General features: G+C 38.7%; 1 protein-coding gene across 1 annotated transcript in view; it reads right to left on the bottom strand.

Annotated features, from left to right (window-relative positions):
- The window catches only part of TMEM26 (transmembrane protein 26), a 66,777-nt gene that overhangs the window by 23,641 nt on the left and 30,560 nt on the right, over positions 1–12,576 (bottom strand). The window contains exon 4 of the mRNA XM_043476879.1: positions 2,493–2,713. Coding sequence (XP_043332814.1) covers positions 2,493–2,713 — 221 coding nt within the window. The remainder of the gene's footprint in view (positions 1–2,492; positions 2,714–12,576) is intronic.

Here is a 12,576-nt window from a genome sequence, read left to right as displayed (position 1 = left end):
ACAATAACCTGAGCAGAGGTGAGTCAGTTGTATTCTCAGGACAGGTGTAAGTTTAGAATGAGTAAAAAGATTTATAAAACACTCAGATGAATGTGCAGGTGGGAGAAGAAAATGCTGAATTGAAATTACCTGGCTGAGGAGAGTATTGTGCATCCTTTGGTTCATCACTTGCTCCGTATTAGCTCCCCAGTCTCCAGCAGCACACTTTTGGCCCACACTACATAATCAGTCAAGGGTTGGTGAATGAATGATCTCTCATGACTTTCAGAGTGTTTTTTTAACTGCCTTGGACAATTGACATTTTAGTCATTAACTTATTTAATATTCAACATCTATTGGCAAACTGACCTATAAAATGCCTCTTGCTGTCACTTGTGGATGGGCCTAAAACATTGAGCATTAAGACAGTCCCACATCTTTATGAGGGGCTCATCTCATAAAGATGTGAGAAACATCAGATGAGTCCCTCAAAACTTATTCCTCTCTGAACCCTCCCAACCACTTCTACCTCATATCCCTTGCATCTCACTAGATATTTGGCATTTATGTGTTTATTTCTATATAGGTATAGCTGTGTGTGTGTGTGTGTGTGTGTGCTCAGTCGTGTTTGACCCTCTGCAACCTCATGAACTGTAGCCTGCCAGGTTCCTCTGTCCATGGGATTTTCCAGGCAGGAATACTGGAGTGGGTTGCCCCTTCCTCCTGTGGGTATCTTTCCAACCCAGAGATCGAACCTGTGTCTCTTGCATCTCCTGCATTGGCAGGTGGATTCTTTACCACTGTGCCACCTGGGAAGCCCCATAGGTATAGTCAGTTGTGTGGTGCCTGTAGTTACTTGTTGTTTTTATATTCTTGGTCATGATTTTTTTCTAATGTTTTTCTTGTAACCTCACTGTATTATAAATATTCTAATGTGTCTGAAGATATGTTACACAATGTAAAGCACTGGCCACATGTAAGGTATTAAAGCTGCAAAGCTAAAATCAACATTTGGGGGACTTCTCTCGTGGTCCTCGCTCACAATGCAGGGGGCCTGGTTCAATCACCAGTCAGGGAACTAGATCCCATACGCTGCAACTAACACCCTGCACAGCAAATTAAGTAAATATTCTTTAAAAAATAAAATCGTCATTTTGAGGACAATGGATCAACTTAGACTAGATTCTTTTTAAAATTCTATATCTACTTAAGATATGAGAAAACAGTATAAATGGAACAGGAAATGATCATATAAAGGTAACCTATGATAATGATACACTTTGTACTATAACTGGGATATTAAGTTTACTCAGTAGGTTAGTGTATTTCGTTCAGCTTTATGTTTCATTATTTGAGAAACAGCATAAAGTAAACGGTAGCATTAAAAGCCAGCCTCATTGCAATTTATTTTTATAGCATAGTGCATAACAACCTGAGCTGAAAGTACATTCAGGCACTGAGACTTAAATCCCTAAAGGTAAGAAAGTAGTTCCATAAACAGATGTGATCATGGATTCTGGGTTTATTTGCTTGTGGCAAAAATAAAAGTACCAACTCAATAAGTTTTAATTTATAGGCATCTACACCAGATAGCCTTTGGGCACTTCGAACAAAACTGATTAAAATAAAATTTAGGAAAATAAAACCTAATCTGCCCCATTCTCCATTCACACCAGGGAATATAAATTCCTCAGTCAGCTAGGGGAGAGAGTCCTCTATGCCTCCTCTCTGTACTTTCCTGGAATGGTAGCTCTGCTCTGCAAGAGACACTGAAGATTGCCTGCATTCCTGGACACTTGAGAATGTGAAAGAGGAGCCAGGGACGGTTTTCAGGTAACCATGGCTTCACCTAACCTGGGGTCATGCAAACAGGCAGAGCTTCTCTGTTCTTACCCATGGAAAATATTATCTGCCTTTTTTCTGTAGCAGCAACGTCCTTTACATATTCAGTCAGACATGACTGAGTGACACACACACAACTTTCTCTACATATTCATACACAACTTCTGTACATATACATAGCACATATATACGGTACATACATACACACACACACATATATGTATATGCATGTGTGCAGGCTGGATCCCTTCAGTCATGTGCAACTCTTTACAACCCGATGGACTATAGCCCGCCAGGCTCCTCTGTCCATGGGATTCTCCAGGCAAGAAGACTGGAGTGGGTTGCTGTGTCCTTCTCCAGGGGATCTTCCCCATCAAATGATCGAACGGGCATCTGTTACGTCTCCTGCATTGGCAGGCGGGTTCTTTACCACTAGAGCCATATAGGAAACCCAGATATGTGTATACATGTGTGTGTGTGTGTGTGTGTGTGTGCACGTTGGGGTACTGGTACCTAATATATACCTGAAAAGCAACAAATTCTATGATTCTACCACTGGACATATGATATACTGAAAAAGCTTTATTAATGCAAAATATAAATAATAGAACAAAAAAGCAGGTGTGTGGACCTGACCTTGAAAAGGTCTTTTCATTGCAGGGCCTACTTACCTCACATTTTCTTCTTCCAGGGTCTCACTTGTGAATTCCAATATGTCAGCAGCTGTCCCCACAAACATAAGGAGAAGTTGAGAGAGTTGATCCCGAGTGATCCCACTTCCAATGGGGAGAAGCCATCTTCCAATTATTAGCATTAGAAGGAATGTCTGATGGAGTCCCAAAGTCCAGACTTTCTCACATACTGTAGATAAGTTATTTACAAAAACTTTGGCCTGTTAAACAGAAATGTTATGCAGACAGAGGGATTATGAACTAGAACCTTAGAGAGGCCTTTTTCACCATGGTTTTCAATGAAAAGTCAGCTTTTGTGGAAGAGCATTTCCAGAAAATGATTCTTCATTTACTAAAGAAAGTAAAAGTCTTTTTAGCTGAACAATCTTTTAAAAAAGTAAAAACGCTAATGTCTCTTTAAAATGGGGCAGCCTTATAACTGAAAGTAATTTAAATGTTTTACTTACTAGTGAGGTTGTACTTATGATATTTTAAAGGCTAATTTTGCAACTTTTCACAGACAATTTCTTGTATTATTTCATCAGTCTCTGTAATAAGTATAATATATAGAAACATTTTTTAAATTCCATATTAAAATTTTTTAATTCCTATATTTTTCTTTATAGATTTCAAATTTGAATTTACTGGTAATGTTTTCATCATGGTACAGATCTTCTCCTTTGATTTTTATTACTTTAAAACACTATCAAAGGGGAAAATATATGATGTTTATTACCTAAAAGAAAGAGAATAATTATAAGGTTATTTTTATTCTGAACATTTAATATATTATTAAAAATCTATAAGCAAGCAACCAAATTTCTTCTGCACTTATTCTTGGACTCTGGAGAAAATTTCCATCCCATTCATGTATTCCAAATACTATCTCTTGCCCACTTAACATCTAGTGTGCAATATCTTATTGGCGTTATAGGCTATGATCTTCTAAAGACTACAGGGGTGTAGATCTCCAGTGGATGGACAGTGATTCCAACTGACTTATACAAGTGACTTAACTATATTTCTACAAATTTATTTACCCCTCATGATCATGTGTTGAGGTCAAATGTAAAGGTGATGGGAGAGAAAAATATGTCAGTGTGCTAACCTGATTGAAGCCATGCAAGAAGATCAATACTCTTTCATTTGCACATTTCACTATATGTCTTCTATGACTCTTCCCATTGCTGTTGTTTAGTCACTAAGTCATGTCTGATGCTCTTGCGACTCCATAGGCTGTAGTCCTCCAGCCTCCTTGGTCCATGGGATTTTCCAGGCAAGAATACTGTAGTGGGTTACCATTTTTTCCTCCAGGGCATCTTCCCCACCCAGAGATCAAATCCATGGCTCCTGGATTGGCAGGAGGACTCTTTACCACTGAGCCACCAGGGAAATACTCATGAGTCCTTCCAAACATCTTATTTAATTCTTACAGGATGCGTGTTGTAGTAGTTGCTGTTTAGTTGCTAAATCATGTCTGACTCTTTCACAACCCCATGGAATGTAGACCACCAGGTTCATCTGTCCATGGAATTTCCTAAGCAAGAATATTGGAGTGGGTTGCCATTTCCTTCTCCAGGGGATGTTCCTGACCCAGGGATTGAAACCATGTCTCCTGCTTGGCACCCCTCTTTACTACTGAGCCACCTAGGACATAGGAATGTATGTTAGCAGGGTAAATATTAATGTTTTCAATTACCAGATGATAAACTGAGAGACAGTGAGATTGATTTGTTCAAAGTGACATGGATAAGCTGTGATTGAAGGTTGAATTAGAACCCAAAGCTAGCTCTGTTAAGCTCAATAGAATCAATAGCCTATCTTACTATTGAAAATATGGTTCAGTGAAAGGAGCCTTGGTCGTGAGTTTCTCATAGACCATAGTTAGTTTGCCAAATATCAAACACGGGAAGAACAAAGAAGAGCTTCTATTTCGGCTGAAAACCTTCCCTAAAGTTAATATAAGAATCTAAAAATATAAAGGGCAGAGGAGATCAAGAAGGCAGAGGAGTAAGTGGACAGTACATCTCTCTCCATGGCTACATCAGGAATACACCTTCAGACACAGAAGTGCATGCAGAACACCAGCTGAGAGTGGACAGGAGTACCTGACCAGAGGAAAAGAATATTAGAACCACGCAAAACTCTGTAGGATGAAGGAACTAGGGGGAGAAATAGGAGTGTTAATAGGACTGGACCTGCCCTCGGCGGGTGGGGGAACTGAAGCAGGGGTCATCCAATCCCCACATTGGGGCAATCATCTGAGTCAGAGGAGAAACATTTAAGGCTGAGAGTGAAACAGCTGATCTGTGGCAGCCTAAATGGAAAGAGAATCAGAGAGTCCTTGCTGCAGCCATACATACCCCAGGAATGTATACATACCAGACAGGAATGCTGGTCCCCTCAAATGCACAGCAGTTGGGAGCTGGAGTTTAGGGATTGTGGAGCAATCCCAGGGCAATGGCTGCTGTTGACTGAGAAAGACAGAGTGAGGGGATGTGAGGTAGGAGATCATGGTGGGAAATGCCGGTAGAGGAAAGCCAGGCAGCCATGTAAGCAAGGCGATGCTGCTGAGTCATGCATAGTGGGTGGAGCCATCACCATAGCCTCTTTCTCCCCACAAGCCAGCATCCGCAGCTGCTCAATAGAGAGGCTGGCCCATTCTAAAGCCTAGTGCACTGAACTACAGAGTAGGACACTAGGCAAGAGAGCCTTCTAAGTACCTCAATGAGTGGAGCTACAGAGAAAGACTGGCCAAAGAGGCCTTCTGATCGCCAGCTACAAGAAGCTCGAAAAAAGACTGATAGGGCCATAACTCCTGTGGTGGAGGCAGTTCATGTTCCTGCACACTTGGAGCTGCCAGGATCCCCACAAGACAAGCAGTGGTGCCACCTTCACACTCATCTCTCATTGGGGCAGAGCTTCCACAGGCAAAACAAAGTCTTGTGTCTATGCACGCAGGTTCACTTTGGTAGTGTCTGACTCTTTGCAACCCTGTAGACTGTGGCCTGCCAGGCTTCTCTGTCAGGGCGAGGGGGGGTGGTCTCCAGGCAAGAATACTGGAGCCTATTGGCCAATACTGGTTGCCATACCTTTCTAGAGCACTATATTTCCTGCTGCCCTAGCAGCCAAAATCCCTGAGTACCTGGTGCTGCCAGAACCCCTCTAACCCAAGCAGCTGCACCACCTCCACACCTAGCCCTCAAAGGGGCAAACACGAGTCCCCCAGGGCAGGCTCAGGAGCAAACCTCAGAGGATGACCCACATGTAGAGGTGGAAATAAAACCACAATCAAAACCCAGGGGCAGTGTGGCTAAGGAAGAAAACCCAAAACCTTCCCACCGGCTGTACAAGTTGCAGATTAAATCCACACGATCAACTAGGCAGACGGTGTGCCTGTGGAATATATAAAAGGTCGTTGAGAGCTCCCACAAAAGAAAACGCACTAGTTCTGATAGCTGTGAACATTGGAGGCAAGAACACACAGGAGTAGGACCAGGGCGGAATCTGAGCTGCCCCCACAGTAGGTCCAGAGATCAGCAAGCACGGTGCTGGAAGGCATTCTAGGGAGGTAAGGTGGACTGTGTCTCCCAGGGAGGGAAAGGACTCTGACAGGAGTGACTCAAGAAAAACATTATTCTTATTTTTTGACTTGTTCTGTAGATGCGTTTAGATCTTTTCCCTTTTCCCCCTCTGTTGTAGTTGCCAATTTTACTGGCACTATGAAATCCAATTAAGCTTTTGAGCTTTTTTTTTTCCCTCAGTCACATTTTTTATTGTTGATATAAACCTCTGCCTAACACTGGGCTTTTGCAGATCTGTGGAGTTTTCCTTTTTCATTTTTCTTTTCCTTTTTTAATTTTAATTTTTAGTTTTTTAAACTTATTATTTTTTCTACATTTATTCTTTTGTTGGCTTTTCCTACTGTTCTTTTCCCCTTGCAGTTAATCTTTAACAAATATAAATCTTCCTTGTCTACCTCTGTCTAACTTTGCATATCTATTCTTTCATTCTTTTCTTTCTCTCCTTTCCTCTCAACATATTTGTTAGTTTTATTTTCATTGCTTTATTCCGCAGTCGACACCTTGCTTTAGCTTTGTTTTCCAGTTTGTGCTTTAGTTAGTTTTGTTCTGGTAGATATAATTTTTGGTTTCCTTAGTTTTCCAGGTCAATCTATTATACTTTATTTTTTGCTGGACTGTTTTGATTTTGCTTATGGGTATATATGTATATGTGTATATTGTATATGTGTCATATATTTTATTGTTGTTATAAACCTCTGCCTCTACATGGGGCTTTTGCAGTTCTGAGGAGTTTCCTTTTTTCCCCTCTATTTTCTCTCTTCCATTCTCTTTTCTTCCTTTTCTCTTTTTTATAATTGTAAATTTTAATTTTTAAAAAAGTATATTTTTTCTATATATTCATTTGCCTTTCTTACTGTTCTCTTCCCCTTGCAGTTAATCTTTAATTTATATAAATCTTCTCCATCTATGTCTATTTAAATTTACATATCTATTCTTTCATTTTTTTTTTTCATTCTTTTCCTCTCAACATATTTGTTAGTTTTGCTTCCATTGCTTTATTCCCCACTTGGCACCTTGCTTTAGTTTTGCTTTCCAGTTTGTGCTTTAGTTAGTTTTGTTCTTAACTGGTAAATATAATTTTTTATTTCCTTTGTTTGCTGGGTCAATCTACTGTATTTTATTTTTATTGGACTGCTTTGACTTTTCTCATGGGTGTATTTGTATATTCCATTATTTTAATTATTATTTGCCTGATTTTGTAATTACCATTTGTCTGGGGTTCATCTCTGGTTTCTCATTTTTGGATATTTGTTTTAATCTTACTTAATGCCATTACAAACCACTTGTGGAATCTTCGTTCCTGACCAGAGATCAAACTCTGAGCCTTTGGAGTGGGAGCACTGATTCCAAGACCCTAGACTACCAGAGAACTAACCCTAGGGAGTATCAAATAGTGAGAACTCACACAAATGAAACCACTTAAATACAAGACCCAGAATCACCCAACCACCAGTAGCACCCTGTGCAGAATGCCTCATCTAAACAACAAAAAAAAACAAAAATACAAACCCAATAATCAGCAGGCAGGAGTACCACCTCACTCAGCCTTGCCCATCAGAGGAAAGTCAAACATAAACTCAACACAAATCTCACCCTATATGAAGCTTACACAAACCACTGGACCAACCTTAGGAGAGCAGAAACCAAAAGGAAGATAGAATCCAAGTTTCTTCAAGGAAAGAATTCAACTTTCCTTGAAGCCTGGGAAAAGGAGACCTCAAACAATAAGTTTAAAAAAAAAATTATGAAAAGGCAGAGAAATACTACATAAATGAAGGAAAAAACTAGAAACACAAAGTCCTAATAAATGAAGAGGAAACAGGCAAACTACCTTAAAAAGAATTCGGAATACTGATAATAAAGATGATCAAAAACCTTAAAACAAAATGGAGAAAATGGAAGAATCCATTAACAAAGACCTAGAAGAATTAAAGAAAAAATATACAGAGGCAAACTACACAATTACTTAAATTAAAAATACTCTAGAAGGAATCAATAGCAGAATATCTGAAGCAGAAGAATGAACCAGTGAGCTGGAATATAAAATGATGGAAATAACTTCTGAAGAGCAGAATAAAGTAAAAGGAATGAAAAGAACTGAGGATAGTCTCAGAGACCTCTGGGACAATACCAAACACACCAACATTCAAATTATAGGGGTCCCAGAAGAAGAGAAAAAGAAAGGGTATGAGAAAATTTTTGAAGAGATTATAACTGAAAATTTACCCAACATGGAAAAGGAAATAGCCAAGAGGCACAAAGAGTCCCATACAGGATAAACCCAAGGAGAAGCATGCCAAGACACATACTAATCAAACTAACAAAGACTAAACACAAAGAGAGAATGTTAAAAGCAGCAAGGGAGAAGCAACCAGTAACATACAAGGGAAAGCCCATATGCTTAACGGCTGATCTTTCAGCAGAAATTTAAACTGGAGCCCATTATACAGAGTGAAGTAAGCCAGAAAGAAAAACACCAATACAGTATACTAACATATATATATATATATATATATGGAATTTAGAAAGATGGTAAAATAACCCTATATGCAAGACAGAAAAAGAGTCATAGATGTATAGAACAGATTTTTGGACTCTGTGGGAGAAGGCAAGGGGGGATGATCTGAGAGAATAGCATTGAAACATGTATATTATCAATTGTGAAACAGATCGCCAGTCCAGGTTTGATGCATGAGACAAGTGCTCAGGGCTGGGGTACTAGGATGACCCAGAGGGATGGGATGGGGAGGGAGGTGGGGGGGGGGATGTTCAGGATGGGGAACACATGTAAATCCATGGCTGATTTATATCAATGTATGGCAAAAACCACTACAATATTGTAAAGTAATTAGCCTCCAACTAATATAAATAAATAAATTTTAAAAATTAAAAATTAAAAAAAAAATTCTGCAGGTCAGAAGGGAATGGCAGGATATATTTAAAGCACTGAAAGGGAAAAATCTACAACCAAGCTTACTGTACCCAGCAAGGATCTCATTCAAAATTGATGGAGAAATAAAAAGCTTTTCAGACAAGCAAAAGTTAAGAGAATTCAGTACCAGGAAACTAGCTTTACAACAAATGTTAGATGGAATTATATAGTCAAGAAATACAAGAGAAGAAAACAGATCTACAAAATCAACCCCAAAGAATTAAGAAAATGGCAACAGGAACATGTATAACAATAATTACTTTAAATGTAAATGGGTTAAATGCTCCAAGCAAAAGACACAGACTGGCTGAATGGATACAAATCAAGACCCACATATATTCTGTCTACAAGTGTCAGGAAGCATTTAACAAGAGGCTTCCTGTGTGCTGTTTTGGATCTGTCAGGAACCCTCTGGCCCTTATTGATTCCTGAATATTCAGGAATTAAGAGGAGAGGCACGCCTTTCCCAGGGCTGAGGAATCCAGGCATTTCTCATTACAGTGATAAGTACCCTTTTCCTTTTTATAAGCCAAATGGTAAAAGGTGATTGTTTGCAACTCTCTCTTTGATAGGGATCATCTTATGTTTTGTAAGTCTGGAATTTTAATCTTTGTCTTTGCTGAGAATAACCACCTTGTAAGACAGTATATATGCCCACGCCATGTTGATTAAAACACCTTTGCTCCATCAGAGCTTTGGTCCCCATGTCTTTCTTTCTTTCTGTTCCTTCTTTCTGTCTTTCTCTCTCTCTCTCTCTATTTCTGGCTAATTCCTTGGAGCGTGGAGGCCCACTGAGCTCACTTTCTTGCCCAGGCTTCTAAGACCCTCTCGAGAAGGCACACTGTGCCTTCACCCACTCGAGAGGGCGCCTGGTGCCTACGTGCAGCAGCGCGAGCCCTAAGAACAGGGCTCTATTGGCTTTCCATGTAAACCAGGGGATGTCAGCCTCTTTCTCTCTCTCTTACTCTCTGGGCCACCAGGTTCCGGTCCATTAAAGGACCAACAAGTGCTATCAGCCTCTTTCTCTCTCTTACTTTCTTATCATCAACTCCGGACGACCAGGTTCCGGTCCATTAAAGGACCAACATACAAGAAACCCACATCAGACCTAAGGACACATATAGACTGAAAGTGAGAGGATGGAAAAATATATTCCATGCAAATGGGAAGCAAAGGAAAGCTGGAGTAGTGATCCTCATATCAGACAAAATAGACCTTAGAATAAAGATTACAAGCTACAAGGAAGGACACTACAGAGTGATCAAAGGATCAATCCAAGAGGAAGACAGAACAATTGTAAATATCTATGCACCCAACATAGGAGCACCTTAATACATAAGACAAACACTAACAGACATTAAAGAAAAAATTGACAGTAACACAATAATAGTAGGAGATTTTAACATCCCACTCACACCAATGGACAGATCATCAACACAGAAAATGAATAAGGAAACACAAGTCGTAAATGATACATTAGATGAGATGAGTCTCATTGATATCTTCAAGACAGTCCATCAAAATGCAGAATGCCTTCTCAAGTGCACATGGAACATTCTCCAGGATAGACCACATCTTGAGTCACAAATCAAACCTCAGTTATTTAAAAAAATTGAAATTGTATCAAGCATCTTCTCCAACCACAGTGCTATGAAGCTAGATATCAGTTACAAGAAAAAAGCTGTAAGAAACACAAACACATGGAGATTAAACAACACATTAATAAATAATGAACAGGTTACAGAAGAAATCAAAAGGCAAATAAAAAAATTTCTAGAAACAAATTACAATAAAACATCACAACTCAAAACCTATGGGATGCAGCAAAATCAGTTCTAAGAGGGAAGTTTATAGCAATAAAATCCTACCTCAAGAAACAAGAAAAACATTGAATAGACAACCTAACTTTACATCTAAAACAACTGGAAAAAGAAGAAGAACAACAACAAAAGAACACAAAACCCAAAATTAGTAGAAGGAAAGAAATGATAAACATCTGAGCAGAAATAAATGAAAAATAAAGAAAGAAACAATAACAAAGGTTAATTAAACTTAAAGATGGTTCTTTGAGAAGATAAAATTGACAAATCTTTAGCCAGACTCATCAAGAAGAAAAGAGAGAAGAATCAAATCAACAAAATTAGAAATGAAAAAGGAGAGGTTACAACAGATAATGCAGAAATACAAAGGATTATAAGAGACTATTATGAACAACTACATGGCAATAAGATGGATAACCTGGAAGAAATGGACAGAGTATTAGAAAAGTTCAATCTTCCAAGACTGAACCAGGAAGAAAGAGAAATTATGAACAACCCAATTGCAAGTACTGAAATGGAAGCTTTGATAAAAAATCTGCCAAAAAAACAAAAGCCCGGGACCAGATGGCTTCACAGGAGAATTCTATCAAATATTTAGAGAAGAGCTAATGCCTATCCTTGAGGAAAGAACACTTCCAAACTCATTCTACGAGGCCACCATCACCCTGATACCAAAACCAGATAAAGATAACACACAAAAAAAGAAAACTATAGGCCAATATCACTGATGAATGTAGATGCAAAAATCCTTAACAAAATTTTAGCAAACAGAATTCAGCAACACATCAGAAAGCTCATACACTATGATCAAATGGGTTTATTCCAGGGATGCAAGAATTCTTCAATATACAGAAGTCAATCAATGTGATACACCATATTAACAAATTGAAAGATAAAAATCATATGATCATCTCAGTAGATGCAGAAAAAGCCTCTGACAAAATTCAGCACCCACTTATGATTAAAATGCTTCAAAAAATGGGCATAGAAGGAGCCTACCTCAACATAGTAAAGGCCATATATGATAAGCCTACAGCAAACATTATTCTCAATGGTGAAAAACTGAAAGCATTCCCCCTAAGATCAGGAACAAGACAAGGGTGTCCACTTCTGCCACTATTATTCAACATAGTTCTGGGAAGTCCTAGCTACAGCAACCAGAGAAGAAAAAGAAATAAAAGGAATACAGATCACAAAGAAGAAGTAAAGCTCTCACTGTTTGCAGATGACATGATACTGTACATGGAAAGCCCTAAAGACAATAGCAGAAAATTACTAGAGCTAATCAGTGAATTTAGTAAAGTTGGGTGATACAAAATTAATACACAGAAATCACTTGCATTTCTGTATACTAACTGAAAAATCAGAAAGAGAAATTAAGGAATCAATTCCATTCACCACTGCACCAAAAAGAATAAAATATCTAGGAATAAACTTACCTAAGGAGGCAAAAGAACTGTACACAGAAAATTATAAGACACTAATGAAAGTCAAAGATGACGTAAACAGATGGAGAGATATTTCATGTTCCTGAGTAGGAAGAATCAATATTGTGAAAATGACTATACTACCAAATGCAATCTACAGATTCAATGTGATCCTTATCAAATTACCCATGGCGTTTTTCACAGAACTAAAACAAAAAATTTCACAGTTCATATGGAAACATAAAAGACCCCAAATAGCCAAAGCAGTCTTGAGAAAGAAGAATGGAGCTGGATGAATCAACCTTCCTGACTTCAGGTTAT

Source organism: Cervus canadensis, chromosome 8, assembly GCF_019320065.1.
Source record: "Cervus canadensis isolate Bull #8, Minnesota chromosome 8, ASM1932006v1, whole genome shotgun sequence".
Classification (NCBI taxonomy): domain Eukaryota; kingdom Metazoa; phylum Chordata; class Mammalia; order Artiodactyla; family Cervidae; genus Cervus; species Cervus canadensis.
Note: the sequence above shows the minus strand (reverse complement) of the source record. Positions and strands in the feature narration are given on the sequence as shown.